A 19,791-nucleotide genomic window follows, 5' to 3' on the forward strand; every position below is an offset into this window, starting at 1 on the left:
ATATGCAGACTTAAGGTGATACTCAAGTCAAAACTCAATGCCAGAAACATTACAAATGCCATAAACACATGGGGAGTACCAGTAATGAGATACAGCGCAGGAGTAGTGGAGTGGATGAAGGCTGAACTCTGCAGCATTGACTAGAAAACTAGGAAACACATGACAATACATAAAGCACTACACCCAAGAGCAAATACAGACAGACTAACAACACGAAAGGAAGGGGAGAGAGAGCTACTAAGTGTAGAGGACTGCATCAACATCGAGAGCAGAGCACTGGGGCAATATCTGAAAACTAGTGAAGGTGAGTGGCTAAAGGAGTGCATGGGAAAAATACTGATAAAAGTAGACAAAGACCCAGAAATATACAGAGACAGGAGAATGAAAACAGAATGGAGGAATGGCACAACAAACCAATGGACAGACAATATATGAGACAAACTAAAGAACTGGCCAGCGATGAAACATGGCAACGGCTACAGAGGGGAGAACTCAAGAAGGAAACAGAAGGAATAATAACAGCAGCACAAAATCAGGCCCTAAGAATCAGATATGTTCAAAGAACAATAGATGGATATAACATCTCAACCATAAGCAGGAAGTGTAATATGAAAGACAAGACCATAAACCACACAGCAAGCAAACGTCTGGCACTTGCACAGAACCAGTACAAAAAGAGGCATGATTCAGTAGCAAAAGCCCTCCGCTAGGGCCTGTGCAAGAAACACCAGCTTAGCTTGCAGTAACAAGTGGTATGAACACCAACCTGGGGGAGTGACAGAAAACGATTAGGCAAAGGTCCTCTAGGACTATGGTATCAGAACAAATATGGTGATACATGCCAATAGACCAGACGTGACATTGATTGACAAAATCAAGAAAGTATCATTGATGTCGCAATGCCATGGGACACCAGAATATATGAGAAAGAAAGTGTCGGGGACGGACATGTTGGAGGTCTCTCTCGTGTTTTTTTACCAAAAAAAGAAGGGTTTTTCGCTCTTGGTGATTATACCTCTCATAGAAGGCAATGTGTTAATAATGTCTCTACATAATACACGGCACGTAAAGTCGGTTAGTGTTGTGTAATTGCAGACATATTAATCTACGTTCTGCCCAATCAGTTCCTTGAAATTTTCAAGTTTCAACTTCTTGAAGCCTACTGGCCCTGGGAAATGGGTAGTAGAGTGCTGTGTTTGTGTTAGTGCTTGGCCCTCCCTTTACCACAAAAATGTCATCTGACGAACCTCCAACCATCTTGCCAGTGACCCTGGCACCTAACAATACCTGTGCCCCACACAAGTTCTGTGCTCGCGAACAATTGTCTTTACTTTATACCATACCAATCGAACCGTTCCGATGACGAGTGTACAATACAATCGGTCAGTGCAGCCTTCTCTGACAAGGAAATTAACACTGCATATACAAAATGCAAAGACCTGATACCAGATACCATTTTCCAGGAGCGACCCATTAAAAGCTTATCCTCTCTCAAGAAAGGACCTGCTCAGTGGAAATCTACGCTGATGACCCTAACAATCTGCTTCCAAAGGGGTCTGCTGATCTAAGCCTGCCTGCAGTGTATTATACGGCAAAAAATGCCTTTCTAAAAGCAAAGTCCCTCTCAGAAATTGACAAAACCTCAGAAAAAATTAAGGAAGCTCATGACAAATTTTCACAGATCTGGGGCGTGATCAAAGGATTACAGGAATCATTTGACATTCTTAAAACTGTGGAAACAAATAACAATCTTTCACAGATCTGGGATGCGATCAAAGGAGCAGGAATCTTTAGACAATCGCACAGCAAGCCACCAGACTCCTTTGAATGAGGTACCTATTATTTCCTTGCCTCCCAACAACACGAGAGAAGTTAGGGTGTGACGTGAAGTTGAGATGGCCATACCCTCCCATGAGGGAACTGCCCTCTCTCCCTAGGACGAAGCATCCACATCAGCTGTAGACCTGTCAGAGAGGGCCGATGAACCCCCAACCTCCTCTCCCTTCCCAGTGGCTCCGGTGGAAGATAGATCTTCAGCAACGATCACCAGCCCTCGTGAGTCTTCCGACCCTATCTCTCCCACCCAACCCCCCGTCGTGGATGAACATGTGATTGATCATCAGGGGACTGGGGGCTGGCAGGCACAAACAAGTAGAAAAAAGAAAAGAACACCTCGATTGTCTGCTGAACCGAAGCCCAACATTTGTGAATCACCTTACCCGAAACCTGAGAGGAGATCTCACATTGTGATTCACAATTTACACTCATCAGTGAAGCTAGATGCCACAGTAGAGAAAGTCAAGTTTCTCAAGGGCTCCAGCCCTCTTATCTCCCACGAACTCCCATGCAAAATTAAACAAAGTGGCCTGCATGATTACCTGCCTATTTCACCACCTCGATGTTCTTCAAGGCGAGAATTTCGGGCCTAAGATAAAAGTCTCAAGATACAACCTAATCCGGGACCTACCTCCCCCACGGGAACTTACTGACACCCCAAGTAGGGGTTCAGGCGCAGACTCGCCCTCTACCACAAGTGCCAGCCATCCTCCCAGGCCGAGTGAATACCCACCCCCGCTGGCCAACCCCCCACCCACCCAAATGATCAACTCATTCATTTCCCATCTCCGTGAGTTGCCATGGATACACTAGATATAATCTCTTGGAATATTTTTGGCCTCAAGTGGAACATTCCTCCCTTAAACATGTTCTGCAAAAACTTCAAAGGCATCATTGCATTACAAGAAACGCTCCTCTGGCCTCATGACCTTGCCATCTGCGATTCAGTGCATGAAGCCTTCAGAGCTTTCTCGACCTCATCGATGCAAGTTACAGATCACATCGTAGCCGGTCGCCCGAAAAGGGGCCTTTCTTTCCTGTGGCACAAATCGCTGGACAATATGGTGAATGTGTTGACCCAAAGGAGTAACAGATTGCTGGGGCTTCAAGTGACATTAGGGGACTTTAAGATCCTAATAATTAATGTTCATATGCCCTGGGAAAAGAACAATAATTTTGATCAATACTGCATGATCCTAGGTGAGTTACATAGCATTATTCACAATTCTACTGTTGCTCATATTTGTATAATTGGGGACCTTAATTCTAACCCCAGAAAATAGTTTTATAACAAACTTCCTTGCTTCTGTCAAAATCACGCTCTCCAAATTAGTGATGTAATGCTCCTCCCTCCCTCCTCCTATACCCATGTACAGAACAGAACGGACACAGTTACAACTTCATGATTCTATTGTGACCTACAACATTCGCTACGATCTTGCGGGCTATGATCACATCCCCTTACAGGTGTCATTCAGTACCCCATCCCTCCCTACCGTGAATCCCCTAACTGATCACCCACCTGCTGTTAACTGGGATTTTAAAAACCAACAGAAAACAAGATCCTTTAGGGAAACCAAGGAAACCAGGCTGCGGTTAATAGCTCAACCGGCAGACACCTTACTGTGCACTAACCCAAAATGTAGAAACGATCATCACAGGAAAGATCTGAAAGACTTCTATTCGAATATAATTTCCGCTATGCTCGCCTCCAGCAGGGATACCTTTAGATCGCATCATGGCAACTCTCGTAATATACCTGGATGGAATGACTTGGTTAAAGATCTTTATACACATTCACAAGAAATGTTTCTACTGTAGAGGCAAAATGGTAGCCCGAGGGAAGGACACTTTGCACTGCTAATGAGGAAGGCAAGAGCGCAGTTCAAACTTGCCCTTAAACATTGCAGACAATGAAAAACAACTAAGAGCTGATGCAATGTCTAGAAAATTAGAATCTAGCGATTATCCCCGTCTTTGGAACGAGATTCAATCCCAAAATCCCAAAACTAAAAAGCTATCGCAGTGAGTAGGAGAAGCCGTCAGTGACGAGGCTATAGCAAGAATGTGGGGTGATCACTTCAGCACTTTCCTGAATTGCATAAACGATCAAGACTCCCACAGGGATGTAAATAACCTCCTTACTGAAAATATTCAATTTCATTTTGCTGATCATATTACGTGAGGTAACATCAGTGATGGCATAAACAACCAACCTAATAATAAATCGCCCAGCTGTGATGGTCTGCCTGATGAAACTTTCAAATTCTGCCAACCGATAATTTACATTTTGCTAGCTGCTCTATTCAATGCGTGCATAATTCACCAGTTTCTCCCAGACTCCCTACTCTTAGCTCACTTAATACCATTAATAAAAAACAAGTTAAAGGATGCAGCTGACCCTGGCAATTATCGCCCGATTGCAATTACTGCAATTACGTCGAATATACTTGAGTCTGTTCTTCTAGTGAGACTTCTCCCCTTTCTAAACGCTACTGACAACCAGTTTGGCTTTAAAACACACCACTTGACAGACACCTGCATCTACATCCTGAAAGAGTTGCTGAACTATTACCTATCATCAGCCTCTCCTGTTTTCCTGTTTTGTGGATGTGAGAAAAGCATTTGACAGAGTAAACTACCTAAAGCTCTCCCTGAAGCTGCATAAACGAGGCACACCTCTATATCCAATTGGCATCTTGTGTTGTTGGTTCTCCACACAGCAATTCTGCGTCAAATGGGGTAACGTGCTGTCGTACACCTTCAGCTCCCTAAACAGGCTCCAGCAAGGGGGCATTCTCTCTCCAAACCTGTTTAACATGTACACAGATCCCCTGAATGTCAAACTGAACTCACTCCCAATCGGATGCACTATCAACGAAACAACAATAAACAACCTCTGTTATGCCAATGATATGGTTCTGATTTCCCCATCAGTGCAAGGTCTCCAGCGACTCATCGACATCTGCCCCCAGTATGCAGATGAATTTGAATCTATACAATGAAACCAAGACCCAGTGTATGTCACTGCTCGAGGTCGCTTAAGCATATTGCAGAGCCACTAATTTTCCTCAGAAATCATCGTCTTGAATTTCCGTATTTGGGCCACATTATCATGGACGACCTAAAAGGTACGGCAGACACAGAACAGAGGCATCATAAACTATGTGCAACTGGCAACATGATTGCAAGGGGGTATGCCTTCTGTCACCGAGAAACGAAACTGCTGCTCTTCCACTCATACTGCTACAGTATATATGGGTGTTAGCTTTGGATGAATTATACCTGAGAGACCATGAGACGTATCACTGTTGTTCACAACAACATTCTGAGATGCCTCACAAACACTCCTTACTATCACTCAGCCACGCAGATGTTCATAGAAAACTGCCTGGATAATTTGAAAATCATTGTGAGGCAAAAATGTCCAGTCTGATCACCCGACTGAGAAACAGCAGCAATTCGCTCATTCAAAGCATCCTGAGCAGTGAGGCAAGAAGATGATCTAAAATGTGGAAAAGATGGAATAATGAGGCGACGGTTCCTTAAATGTCTTACTCTCTATTTTTACAATTATAAAGTGTCATCTCCAGAATCTGTCATTATTATTATAATTTTTATCATTATTATTATATTATTATTATTATTATTATTATTATTATTACATTTCTACGTTTCCTGTTATTTTTGGTTTTTTTACTCTTTATTATTACTGTGATTAATATTGTAGTTTTTATTATTACTGTGATTAATAGTATAGAGTTTTGCAATTTTCAATATTTGTATTTAACCTTCTGGACCTGATTTCTGTAACCACCTAAGGTCCCCAGATGGAAATTAATCATCTGTAACCTGCATTTTTTATTATCATTTTTTTTCTATTATTCTCTATATAATTACTGTCATTACCATTATTATGAATTCTATTTTTTCTGCTTCTTTAGCAACTGTGTAGATACTGCCGATAATTATTTTTATCACGTTACCTATGTATCTAGATTGTGTGTATTGTATTTGTATATTCCATGTATATGGCCCTGAGCTGCAATAAAGATTATTATTATTATTATAAGTATCAAGACCTGAAAATCAAAATAAGAAGGATATGAGATATGCCAGTGGGAACTGTACCCATAATCATAGGAACACTAGGCACGATCCCAAGATCCCTGAAAAGGAATCTGGAAAAACTAGATGGTGAAGTAGCTCCAGGACTCATGCAGAAGGGTGCACTACTAGAAACAGTGCACATAGTGAGAAAAGTGATGGACTACTAAGAAGGCAGGATGCAACCCTGAACCCCAAGCTATAAAAACCACCCAGTCGAATAGGATGACTGTGATAGAAAAAAAATACTGTAATAATAATAATTCTGGGCTTTGACCTGTGTCAGCCAGTGAAATTGCCACTTAGCACACATTTCTAGGTAAATTAATTGTTATTATAAGTAAATAAGGGGGGAGAAGGTTAAGGAGGAATTTGTGTATGCACACTGTATATACTGTATCCTCATAAGATTTCACCCATTTTCTTTATCACAAGAATTTTTTATTTGATCATACACTCCGTGTAAAGTTTTTTTAAAATTCCCTAGGCACCATACAGTTATGCTTAAATTTGCACTTCAATGTAGTTATGAAATACAAGGTTTTAACATAAAATACTAGGACTCACTATAACACAACATACTGTATATGTACTTTAAAATCAGTTCCTAAACAGACATAAAAAAAGTTGTGATATACAATAAAAATTAAGAAAATACACATTTTATTACCAACACAAACAACATCACCACATAAACTGCAAGTCATACTCTCTTCAAAGTGATCTTTAAAAATATTGCTTTACATTTTTAACACAATTTCCACTAAGCTTTGCACTGAGAGAGAGAGAGAGAGAGAGAGAGAGAGAGAGAGAGAGAGAGAGAGAGAGAGAGAGAGAGAGAGAGAGAGAGAGAGAGAGTGTGTGTGTAGTAGTGAGTAAACTCGCAAAAACAACAGTATGCTTTGGTTATGTAAACATTCAAGATCAGAAGGAATGTTTTCCTTCTATGCTATTTCTCTTCCATTTTGTAAAGTAACTGTATGCAACAAACAGTACAGCATGAATAGAGCTAGAGATAAAGATACACAGAAAACTTAAAACTAAATAGCATTTTTAATATAGAAGCTATGCTCAAGCCTAATCTTTGCCTAGGCCCAATCATCACCAACTGGGCTCACTATTTTTTTTATTGCTTGACTATTTCTACTATCTTGTCAATCATGACAATTACCTTTTTTATACATCACAAGCACTTTCAACAGAATTTAATTCTAAAGGTACAGGAACAAATGCTCACAATTTAAAACTTTAATGAAATATGCAAACGAGTTTCTGCAACCACCATTGTATAAAACCCTTATTCTTGGTTCAAATGCCTCTGGCATATTTTTATGTTTATAGAATAAAGCAACAAAGTACAACGAAGCAACTGTTTATGCACACACACTCTTGACATGTCAGTGGACAATAACTATCTATTGATGGGTTGAAAGTGTGGATTTATGAACAATGCACCTAGAACGTGGGGATGGGAGGTGTTGAGAACCCAAACAGGCTATCACTACTCCAGTTGACAAGTGTTCAGTTATTTTTTTTTCTTTCTTCAAGTGACCACACTTGTTTTTAGGAAAATTCTCTTACATCACTTATGGTGATGTAAGGTTATGGTGTCACTTGTTACAGTAACAAGTGACACCATAACTGGCAACAGCAATAGTATCCAGAGACCTCTAACAATGCTATGTTTGGGCATCCAGAAAGTTGACTGGAGAGGCCTAAGGACAATCTTACTCTCTTGAAGTCCATCTGTTTTCCCTGTAGTTTAGCAAATGGCAAGACATCCTTGGTTGGTTGCTGCCCCTGATAGATAAAAAAAACTTCAGATCTATTCTCCACAGCAGAAATTCCTCTACACAAGCAATATGGTCAGAACAATTAAAAGCTTCATAGACCCAGCCCATGACCTTTCATTAAGGGGCTCCCTCTGGCCTATGCCACCTGCCTCTTTGTTGTCCATTACAAAGAAGAGGGAATGACTGGATCGGGCACACGGTCAGGAGTCTTACGAGAAGTTGGTTAAGACCTCTAGTACTCTTGTCCAAAATAACAAGGGGGAGAGAAGTAGAAGCAGACAGAGAACACTTCCCTCTATTGTGACTAGAAGTGGCTCATCTAGAATACAACACAACTTTACATGATGATGAGAGCATGTTGGAAGAAATAGAGCTTCCGAAGAATCCTGCTTATCAAGCATTAGTCTTCTGCAGGAAGCTGCTGGCTGAAACTTACTTTCTTTACTTCAGGAAAGCATGAACTTCTACTCGGACTATGAATACATTTGTGCCCATGGAAGAAGGAGACCTGAAAGTCTGGAGCAAAACAGAAAAAAGTCATCTGAGTTTCAGAAGATGCAACAGCAAACATGTGGGAACATTTACTAAAAGTGGCGGACCAGCTGGACGTCCTGCAAACTGGTGAAGCCGTAGCAGGAACAGCTGAGAACAATGGTACTGTATAACTAAAAAATGTCCATCAGTGGCCACCACAGTAGTAACAGTAGATTAAACAAAAGCAGCAAACACTGGCTACATTACAGAAGTGGGTAACAGAGCAGGAGCAGCTGTCATGATAGCCATAGGCTTGACAAAGTCCAAGCATGAAGAGACAGTACTTCAAGTGTGCACACAGCAAAACAGACTGTGTAGCAGTAACAAGTGCAGAAACATGTGTAGGTAAAAAAGCAAGTGTTGAAAGTGATAGCTATATCAGCAATTATTAAAAAAACTATATAACCTAAATGCTACTCATGCAGCTATCACTTTCAACACTAAGTACTGAAGCAGAAGTTAGCACTGGTACAAACAAGAACAGCAGGCATCCACACTGTGGACAGCAAGCACAGCAAACAGTGAGGGAAGAGCAAATTTAAAAGTTTTAACATATGAGATATATCTGGCATAGAAGATATGGCATCAACAAACGGCAAAGAAGAAAAGTTGTACGGAAGTAGCAATAGTCGCAGCAAGCAATCCGGTAGGTTACAAATTTAGCTTGTAAGACTCCACAGAATAGAACAGATGCTGCCTTACACTGTGAGATGATGTCCAACATTGGTAAACATTATTCTAGAAACAGTAAAAAAACCAGGAAGTGAGCAGGCAGGTACATGAGGTGCCAGTGTCAACAGAGAAGCCAGTCACTGGGAAGGATAGTACAGAAGCAGGCATTTCCAGGAAGTGTCCAGTCATTACACATTCCTGGCAACAGTGTTTATAAACACTCCCTATACAGAGAAAAAATGTTTAGTTGATACTCCTATGCTTTTGGGGAAAACACTGCTTTTCATTGAACATACCTTATGATACTTGAGCAGACCAGGTGGTTTGGCAGTCATATGTCTCTCCATTTTGTTTTCAGGGAATGATGAGATTTCATTATGACAGCCACCAAGTGTGAAACTCTTATTTGGGTCAAAAGGCACACAACGGAAGTAAACAACCAAGTCACTAAGTTCTTTCTTTATGCGGTTTTCAGATTCTCTCTGTTGCCTTGTTTGCACCTGTAAAGACAAAACCATTATCAACTTCACAAAAGGTAATATGTACAACATTTACAGATACGTAACAGTAATATAAAAAATTAATAACATGTTTTCATTCATTAAAACCAAGAATTACAAATCAAAAATAAACTCTAATTCCTATTACTACCAAACTGTCAGAGCTGTAACAATGAAAAATGTTTACACCAAATTACACGGATAGAAGAGTCTCTGCATGTAATAGTCTATCTGAAGAGATATCTTAAAAAAAAAATCATGTGTGTTAGTCACTTTAATATATTTTGAGACTGGCCAGTAGTGGTAATAATCAAAATGACCCTAAGTCATATGTGGAGAAGCCCCCACAGAAGCTGATGTTGAGTCTTTTGGTTTCAGTTTTCATTACTACCAAAGACAATCAGATTATCTGTAGTCTATATTATTTGTACATATATCTTAAGTGTTTCTATTAACTGGCCTCTTAATTGTTATTTTTCTAGAGAGTACAAATTCAAATATTCTAGTCTCTTCTTTTACCACAAGTGTGTGTTTGATGGTAGTTTGCTTGCTCTTGCCTGCAGTGATTCAATCTTTTTATGTCTCTCCCCTGGACGGCAACCAGTATATCTTAAGTGGGGTCTAACTAGTGTATTGTTTACTAAGTATTGCCTCCCTTTTCCTAGTGATTACAAAAGTTACTAACATATCTTAGTATTTTCTGGGTTTTCTTTTCAATTTCTATGCATATTTTAGAGTTGTAAGTGACCCAGTGATAATCATGCCTAGATATTTCTGTTGATGACAACTACCCATCTCTTTGCTACTTCAGCTGAAGTTGCTACTATTGTCTTATAACTAATGTGTATGACTGCATTAATCTAAGGTGAATGGCATCTGCCATTTTACTGATCATTTATTTTATTGAAGTCCTCTTACAAATGTTTCATTCAAAATATGCTAATCAGCCTATGTTCAGGTCATTTATGTACACAATAAAGACAAACCTGTTTTCTGTTACTTAGCCAATCTCCTACTTCTTTAATGGTACCTAAACACCTTAATTTTTATATTACATAATCTATTTGGCATCTTGTTATTGTCTGATTTTAGGTGCATCATTTAGTTATCTACAGCAACAAATTCTACTATCTTTCCTGAAACTGAAGTTAGACAGATAGACATGTATTTCCTCAGTTCATCTTTGGAATTCTTCTTGAATATTGGTGCAATAGCATACAGTTTCCAACCCTTCCCTGCTTTCCTTTGCTTCAAATATGCTTCACAGATGTCACAAAAGTGAGGAATATCTTCTGCTTCTTTGATCCCCCTCAGGAGGATCCATCTGGACCTGAGGACTTGTTTTGGTTTAAATTTCTTATTTTCATTTATACTATTTATTCTTGCCTTTTTCTAAATTTGTTCTTCTTAAAGGCTCATTTCTCTAGTATGCTCTTTGGTCACTAGAAATATCTGGGTTGTTTTTCTCAATACACACACACTGGCAAATTATTCATCTTATATTCTGCCATAATTGTCACTATTAACAGCATTGCCATTTTTATCTACTAAAGGCCTTATTGTTTTGTTAATTTGTTTTCTACTATTTATATTTGGAAAAAAAGCCTTTAGATTTTCTTTTGTTCTAAAGGCAGTGCTATCTTTGCCTTCCTAATTGATCAATCAACATTCTGGCACTTATTTTTATCATGCAACAGCTACGGATGGCAAATATTCATAAATATAAGTTGAAAGCATACTATTTAAAAGACCAAGGGTGCAAGTAACACTCCATATTTTTTACTTTTAGTTCAAAATCATTTTTCAGAGCACATCTGTCTTACTTTTACAACATTAACCTTAACAAACCCAGTGACAGACTCAATGGTCAGACATTTGTGTCAAAGCTTACATTTATTTCACAGTAGATCGTATTTCCTATTTATAGATATATATTTTTGCTTTAAAAAATTTTTTTATCACAATACTTAGATCACTTGAAATAGGATTTTTCTACACAGGTTTCATTGAACAATTAAATTTGCATGTCAACCCTATAAAACTACTGTTAGATTTGGGTACATTTCTTGTCTGATCCATGTAGTAATGGACAATTTGCAACAATTCTGCTCACTTCTACCTATTTGTTTTTCCAGTGTTTTTCCAATGTTAAGTAACTACAAAGTATGCAATTAATTTGGGATATGAGTCATGAATTTCACTCACATTTTGTCAGCATACCAAAATATAACCTTTCTACCTACTCCAATTAATGATCCATGTTATGTAATTATGTTTCTGATAATACAAAGGCACCTAGTTACAACTGTCTAATTTACAAGTTTCTTTTTTTTATTTTACAATAACATTAGTGAGTGTAAGCCCATAAAAAACTTTGAATTTCAACTTTTTCCCAAGCTGGGTATAGTACTTCCTGGCATATGCTGGGCAGCCAGGCGGCATCAGCACTCCACTTTCCTCTGACTACAACTCGGTTGCTAGTATGCATGCTACCTACTCTAATAGTGTTCTATGGTACCATGAATTTTTCTGGATAACCTCCCATATCTATGTTGTGTCCTTAAGCATCCATCATGTCTATGATACACCCATTAGTGTCTCCAGAACTGGTGAAAAAAATAGGAAGGCATTTAATCTTGAGGAGAAACTTAGGAGAATAGACAAGCAAAAGGGCAGCATAACCAATGATCTCAAGTATATTAAAGGATAATTAATAGTGTGATTATACATATAAGCAGCATTTCATTACAATTTCAACATTCCTCACTTGAGAATATGGTAACAAAATTCTACAATCTAAATATTGTGCATGAAAATCATAAAAATCTACAATCCAAATACTGTATCATGCTTTTATAAGATGTACGATGACAATAAGAAATACTGAAGTGATATGCACTGTAAGGCTGTCTGTAAATGTTTGACAAGATATCATTTATATGTTTATATCTAATTTAATTATGTATTATAACATTGTAACACTTTAGCACATAATATATTTACCATATATTTCTGTACGCAATAAACCAAGATGAACAATTCAAGCTTAAGTCAGAGTCAATCACCAATCACTAGATTAAAAAACTTTTATAGTCACTTTTGCAATGAACCTGGAGATGCATTATTTGCATTTCTGGGTCGACCTGTGTCAGCCAGTGAAACTGGTTCCAATTAGCACATTTCTAGGTTTAAGACTGCTATATATACCAGAGAAAAAAGCTATGTAGAATGCTGGAGTTACTACCTCCAGTTCGATCATCTCATACAGATGTCGATATATACCAGGGGTGAGCTATTACGCTTCCACAGGCCTTCGTCCAATAGACTTCTCAATTCTCAAAGACCCAAATTGGATGAGCCGTTACACACTTGTAACCCGGAATACTCACCCGACCGCCAAGTAGGCGTCATCACGAGACTGACACGTCATTCCAATTTTAGCAGCGATCGTGTTATCACCTCGTTCTGTGTGTGATCGTATTTTCCTTTTGGCAGCTCATCATGTCTTCCACCGAGGTTTTCTCACCATCTAAGCTGAGTACTAATTCTGGTTGGATTGTTGGTCTTAGAGGCAATTTAATCTATTTTTATCTTACGATTTTTTGTCTTAAGTGTTTTGCAGCGCTGCGTCATATGCAGCGTATGCTCTATGTTTGCCTCTTACATTTTGATCTTCAATTTCAATATTTTTGATATTATTTTGTGTGTTTTTCTCCTTGTTTTTGTTGACTCCATATAATTTGGAGTTTGTGTGGAGAAAATGTATTTTACTTTGCATCGAGTTGCTGGTTGGGGACGAGATCATGTTTTTGCCTATCCATTATCATTTAGGCCGTGGGTCTCCCATTTTCTGACAATAGAATTTGGGTCCCTCTTATCAGTTTCTCTTCCCCTCCAGTTTTTAATATGTTCTCCTTGGTGTGAAGTATTTATTCATGATGTTAGCTGCTTTCTACAAGGCAGGATGACATTTATATTTTTAGATTAAGTTTGGCATTCGTTTTGGCGTTCTGGCGGCCATCTTGGGATACATACGATATCCTTATGCCCGATGCTGTGGCTTATTTTGGCCTGTCTTTTCGTCAATTCGTTTATGCTTTTATATACGTGTTTTAATATGTTGTCCTCTTTCGAATGTTTTTATTGTATTGTTATCCTAGTTATAGTTTTTTAGCCTTAGGCTAGACGTGCTGTTCTCTTACACGGTGTTAGGCTACCTTAATCTCCCGTTCAGCCATTAGGCTTGGGAGGTTAGGTTTGCCTTGTTTACGAGTCCCTGTAGCGTGAGGAATCCTCACTTTCCTCCTTCCCTGCTTGTTCTAGTCTCGTGTGGCTGGCTGAGCTAGGACCTTGGTCCTTCTCTCCCCATTACAGTGGCATACCCCACTGGCACCCTGTCTAGTCCAAAAGCTTGGGTTTTGGAGTGTAGGCTACGGTCTCTTTCTCTCTTGTGTATGCAGCTCAGTTATCGTCATATGATTTGTGACGTCACCTGTGCGTTCCCCTGTATATGGGGATAGCCGCTCACTGTTGTTCGGTTTCCCCCCTCCCCTGGGTGGTATATTCAGTGTCTGGAGAGTGCTGCCCACTCGACCAGTCGTCGTTCCGCCAGGTTTATGTCGCTAACTCCCTTTTCATCCGGGCGGTGTTTCGTAGACTTGCTTCCAATGTCTATCCGGTTGGCAGCTCGTGTGTCGAACATTGTCCTGCGTATGCATGATAACATTCGGGATATTTATTATTATTATTTTCATCTCCGCCGATCTAGTCCTGTTTGTCGTTGTTCTATCACTACGGTGATATTAACCGCGGTTGTTGGGGAGGTATATCTTTTCCCCCTTCTCCGCCATGGGGACTCCGTTCCCATAAATGTATATGCAGCGAAATCAGTGACTGGCGGCGGAGCATTATAATATCCCCTGCGGCGGAACATTATAACATCCCCGCTTATTTAAAAAAAAAAAAAAAAAAAAAAAAAAAAAAAAAAAAAAAAATCATCCCTTTTTTGCCTTGTATTAATTTTACGTTATTAACAATCTCTCTCGCCACGGTCTTATTCCGGCGGCACCTGTTCTTATGGTACTCATTTACCATCCTCCTACTTACAGATGGTACGTTGTGAAGAACCTGGGTGCTCGGCCATTCTCCATCAATCGTTCGGTCACGAAGTGTGTCGCTCGCACTCTAGCTGTGCGGTTCATGTTGGGGATGGAATTGTTTGGCACCCAGAAGGCTGCGAGATTTGTTACGCCCTTTACGGACTGGCGTCCGATGAATCGGTAAGTGTCGAGAGTCGACTAATTTGTAGTCTCTTTCGATTATATTACCTCTTATAGCTCTTCCTTTCAGGAGGAATTTTTTATTAACCCCCCCTTCTCTTCCAGGCTAAACCTGTAATCCGCTACGCAGCACTGTCGTCTCTGAAGTCCTGGGTCGGCAGATTCGGGAGGAATGTGGCAGCCGGCAAACTGTACATCCTTTCAGAGGCGATATGTAATCTCCTCTACCCTGGTGCCCGGATTTCCGCTGCCTTACCAAAGGACTTAGCCGCGCCGATCATTGAAAAGATTCAGCTGGATACACAATCCTCCCAAGACGATGCCCTGTGCGGAGAAGTAGCGGAAGAGGTGGCGGCTATTAATTTACATTCAGAACGCATGATTGTCGAAGTTGACGTCCATCAGGTTGAAGGTAGGGTGGTAAGTGAGACAGGCGGGGTTGGTGTGTGTGTTCTATCTCTTAATTCACCGTCTTCTTCATCCTCTTCTTTCCAGGGTTTCCCGAATCCAGCCAACCTTGGGGACAGATCTCAATCTGTCAGGCCCAAGGTAAAAACACAGAAAAAGAAAGATTTCTCAAAACCTTCTAAAACTCAAAGGCTTCCCTCTCTGTCATCTCCGGTTCCCAAACCGGTATCACCAATAATTAAGGCTGCTCCCCCTCATAAGGGGTCGAGATCCAGAATTTCTAAGGCTAAGTCTCTGCCTGACTTTGATTCTGAGGCCTTCATAAATCGTTTGATGGAGCAGATCAACTCTAAAGTTGACGCTAAGCTTGATGATATTGCTTCAAGCCTGAAGTCTTCCAAAGAGTCTATGCAATCTTTGACAGAGAAGGTAGAAGCCCAAGAAAGTCTGATTTCCGGGTTCATCCAGTCCGGAGCAGCGCCCCAGTCCCAGGTTGTCCCGGATGCCTCCAAACTGCCTCCCTTCGATAAAGGGAACCCATGGCGTCTGGCTTTACATGTTCCCCTGCATAATGACACTTTGACCATCGAAGGTTTAGGCACCCGTTGCTTGGAGGAACTGGAGTTCTTCCCGCCCGACTTAGTTCCCCCTATCCAGGTTTCGCCAGGCTAACGGAAGGAGCCTGGGTTAGGTCTGATAAGGTCCCTAAGGAGACGGTTATCTTCCCAAAGGATCAGGCTCAATCTACTCTGTTGCGCGCTCTCACCAGTTGGGAGTGCGAGAACACTAAGCTCACTCCTTTCGAAGGGTCTTTCACGATGTTCTCTACTGGCAATGCCATTCTGATTCCTTGCACTACAAAAATTGCGGAGTTGACTCTTCACGCGGGTTTGGATGGCAAGCCTATGCCTCAGCTCCAGGAAACAGATTCCACCTCTCTCCTTTTTCCCGGAGATTCGGAGTGTTGGTTGGGAGCTCCGGCAACTTTTACAGTAGGGAAGCTTGATCCTGAGTGTGCCTCCGCCTTGTTCAGTGAGCACCTTCCTCGAATTCCAGAAGCTTTGCTCAAAACAGAATTTGAAACCAGTTGCAGGTTAGGTCGTTCCCTGCACGCAGTCACCATGTCAGAAGTAACAGCTCTAGCCTATCATGACGAGCCCTTGTTTCAGGTGGTTACAAAGTCTTTTCTGGCTTCCTTCCAGTCAGATCTTTACGACTTTGTTGTAGCCAGACAAAATTGCAGGAAACACATCTTTACGGAGACCACCATCAGACATGAACCTAATAGGCTAATAAAAAGTTCTATCTGGGGACCTAATCTCTTTCCGGAGGATGAGGTCAATGCTGTTATGGCTTAAGCTACTAGAGCCAACCAAAGCCTCCATTCTCGTTGGGGCCTTCCTTTTAAGAGGAAGTTTTCCGAGACCTCCGCCCTCAACCTAAAGGGAAGAGGTTCAGGAGGTTCCAGGGCTTTAAGAGACCTCAAGCCCCGACTGTGCTCCAGGCTGTTCCAGTTTCACAGGTTGGGCAGCCCTCCACATCTAAGGCGCAACCCCAACAGCAGTTTGTTTTGGTGCGTCCGAATCAACATGCTTCCGCTGCACCAACTTTCGTGACGTCCCCAGCTTTCAACGCCTCGTTTGAAAGCTCGGGAACATTTCGAGGCTATAACAGATTTGTAAGAGGAAGCAGGGCTAGAGCTGCCTACAGAGGTAGAGCAACATCCAGGCCCCTCTCACGAGGGAGGGGAGGCCACGGGACCAAAGGTAGCAGACCTTCCCCTAATCAATGAGACACCCCAGGTAGGAGGGAGATTGTATCTCTTCAGGGACCGTTGGGCCTTCAGCCCGTGGGCCCACAGCATAGTCTTGAAAGGACTGGGTTGGAGCTGGTGCAAGGGCCCTCCTCCACCAATCAGGTTCCTTCAACACCCATCCCAGGACTTACAGGACTTTGCAGAAGAACTCCTGCAGAAGAATGCAATAAGGAAAGTCAGACACTTGAAATTTCAAGGCCGTCTGTTCAGTGTTCCGAAGAAGGACTCAGACAAGCGGAGAGTAATTCTGGACCTGTCCCGCCTCAATTCATTCATTCAATGCGACAAATTCCTCATGCTTACAATCTCACAGGTACGGACCCTACTTCCTCGTAGGGCCGTCACCACCTCTATAGATCTTACAGACGCATATTATCACGTCCCTATTGCGAGAAACTTCTCCCCTTACCTGGGATTCAGACTAGGAAAACAAGCCTACTCATTCAGGGTCATGCCATTCGGGCTCAACATCGCACCCCGGATTTTTACCAAACTGGCAGAGACAGTCGTTCAAGAGCTGCGGTCCCAAGGGATCATGTTGGCTGCGTATCTGGACGATTGGATCATTTGGGCACCCAGTGCCAAAGTGTGTCAAAGAGCAACCCATATAGTTATCAATTTTTGGGAATACCTCGGTTTCCAAATAAACAGGAAGAAATCACGCTTAGTCCCAGCAGCTCAATTCCAGTGGCTGGGGATTCATTGGGACCTCAGCACTCACAAACTGTCTTTGCCACCAGCCAAGAGAAAAGAAATAGCCAAAGCTACCAGACAGTTCCTCAGAAACAAGCATGCCTCTCGTCGTACCCAGGAGAGGATACTTGGCTCTCTTCAGTTTGCTTCGGTGACAGACTTGCTGCTGAAAACCAAACTGAAAGACATAAACAAGGTTTGGCAAAAACGAGCCAACAGGCGGAGCTGAGACAAACTTTCTCTGATCCCCCAGATCTTGAGGAAAAGACTTCGCCCTTGGTCGACAGTCAAGAGTTTGTCAAGGTCAGTGCCTCTCCAATTTCCCCCTCCGTCTCTCGTGGTTCATACAGACGCCTCCCTGAGTGGTTGGGGGGGATACTCCCAACACGGAAAAGTCCAAGGAACGTGGTCGACAGTGTTCAGCCAGTTCCATATAAACATCCTAGAAGCCATGGCGGTGTTCCTAACGTTAAAGAAACTTCGCCCGGCAGACAGATTCACATCAGGTTGGTACTAGACAATGCAGTTATAGTACATTGCCTGAACAGAGGAGGCTCCAAGTCAGGTCATATCAATCAAGTGATGATCGCGATTTTCTCCCTAGCAAGGAAACATTGTTAGCATCTGTCAGCCACCCACCTGGCAGGTGTCCGGAATGTCATTGCAGACTCACCTTCCAGGACAACCCCTCTGGAGTCGGAGTGGTCTCTAGACAAGAAGTCGTTCGCATGGATCTGTCTTCAGGTACCGGGTCTCCAGGTAGACCTGTTTGCCACAGAGAGCAACCAGAAACTTCTCTGTTACGTAGCTCCCAATCTGGACCCTCTGGCTTATTCCACAGATGCAATGACAATCGATTGGAAAAGGTGGCAAAGGATCTATCTGTTTCCCCCGGTAAATTTGCTGATGAAAGTTTTGCACAAGCTGAGATCATTCAGAGGCCGAGTAGCACTGGTGGCACCCAACTGGCCAAAAAGCAGTTGGTTTCCCTTACTTCTAGAGTTGAAGCTCACTCCCAGACCTATTCCCAACCCACAGTTGACACAGATAGTACAAACTCGGATTGTGTCAGCTTCCTCAAGAATTCTCAGTGCCCTAACTTTATGGATTTCATGAAATACGCAGCACTTAAAGACGCCAAAATTGACCCTCTTAATATATTATTTATTGAGTCTGATAAAAGAGAATCTACCCTCAGGCAGTATGACTCAGCAGTTAAGAAATTAGCCTTGTTTCTGAGAGAATCAAATGCTCATGAAATGACCACAAACCTAGCAATCTCTTTCTTTAGGTCATTATTCGAGAAGGGTCTGGCTTCTAGTACTGTTACTACAACTAAATCTGCTTTAAAAAGAATATTTTTACATGGTTTTAATATTAATCTTTCAGACTCATATTTTCATCTATCCCTAGAGCATGTGCGCGCCTTAGACCAGCAACCCGTCCACACACGGTCTCCTGGTACTTAAATGATGTTCTTAGGTTGGCATCAGACACTGATAATCTTTCATGTTCATATCCGAGTCTGCTAAGAAAACTCTCTTCTTAGTAAGTCTAGCCTCAGGGGCTAGAATTTCTGAACTGTCTGCTCTTTCTAGAGAATCTAATCATGTTGATTTCCTCCCGTCAGGTGAAGTTCTGTTATCCCCAGATCCTAGTTTTTTAGCAAAGAACGAAGACCCGCAGAATAGGTGGTCTCCTTGGAAGATTGTCCCTCTTCCACAAGATTTATCCCTGTGCCCAGTCTATACTTTAAGGGCTTACTTAGATAGGACCTCTAATAGAACTTCGGGTCCCCTTTTTGTTAGGGAAGGGGGGGGCAATATTTCACTCAAAGCCATCAGACAACAAATTCTTTAATTTATTAAGCAAGCAAATCCGAATCAGTACCTAGGGTCCATGATGTTCGATGCGGTGGCCACTTCTACTAACTTTTTCATTATATGAATTTTGATGATCTTAAGAAGTATACGGGTTGGAAATCACCAAAAGTATTTAAACGCCACTATCTTAAGTCTTTAGAGGCCCTTAAATTTTCCACAGTTGCAGTGGGTAATGTGGTTCCCCCTGGTCCAACTCAAGTTTAGTTTATATGAAATTAGTCCCTGACCCCCTGTCTCACCTGCTTGCCCTGCGTCTTCCCTTGGGTCAGT

At 41.5% G+C, this 19,791-nt stretch overlaps 1 protein-coding gene across 5 annotated transcripts in view; it reads right to left on the minus strand.

The window, feature by feature from the left end:
* sl (small wing phospholipase C gamma 1) overlaps positions 1-19,791 on the minus strand; it is a 271,971-nt gene that overhangs the window by 47,001 nt on the left and 205,179 nt on the right. For all 5 annotated transcript variants that reach the window (XM_067093297.1, XM_067093291.1, XM_067093306.1 and 2 more), the window contains one exon: positions 9,239-9,442. In XM_067093297.1, the coding sequence (XP_066949398.1) occupies positions 9,239-9,442 (204 nt within the window). The remainder of the gene's footprint in view (positions 1-9,238; positions 9,443-19,791) is intronic.

The sequence above is a fragment of the Macrobrachium rosenbergii genome, chromosome 4 (assembly GCF_040412425.1).
Source record: "Macrobrachium rosenbergii isolate ZJJX-2024 chromosome 4, ASM4041242v1, whole genome shotgun sequence".
In the NCBI taxonomy this organism is placed as follows: domain Eukaryota; kingdom Metazoa; phylum Arthropoda; class Malacostraca; order Decapoda; family Palaemonidae; genus Macrobrachium; species Macrobrachium rosenbergii.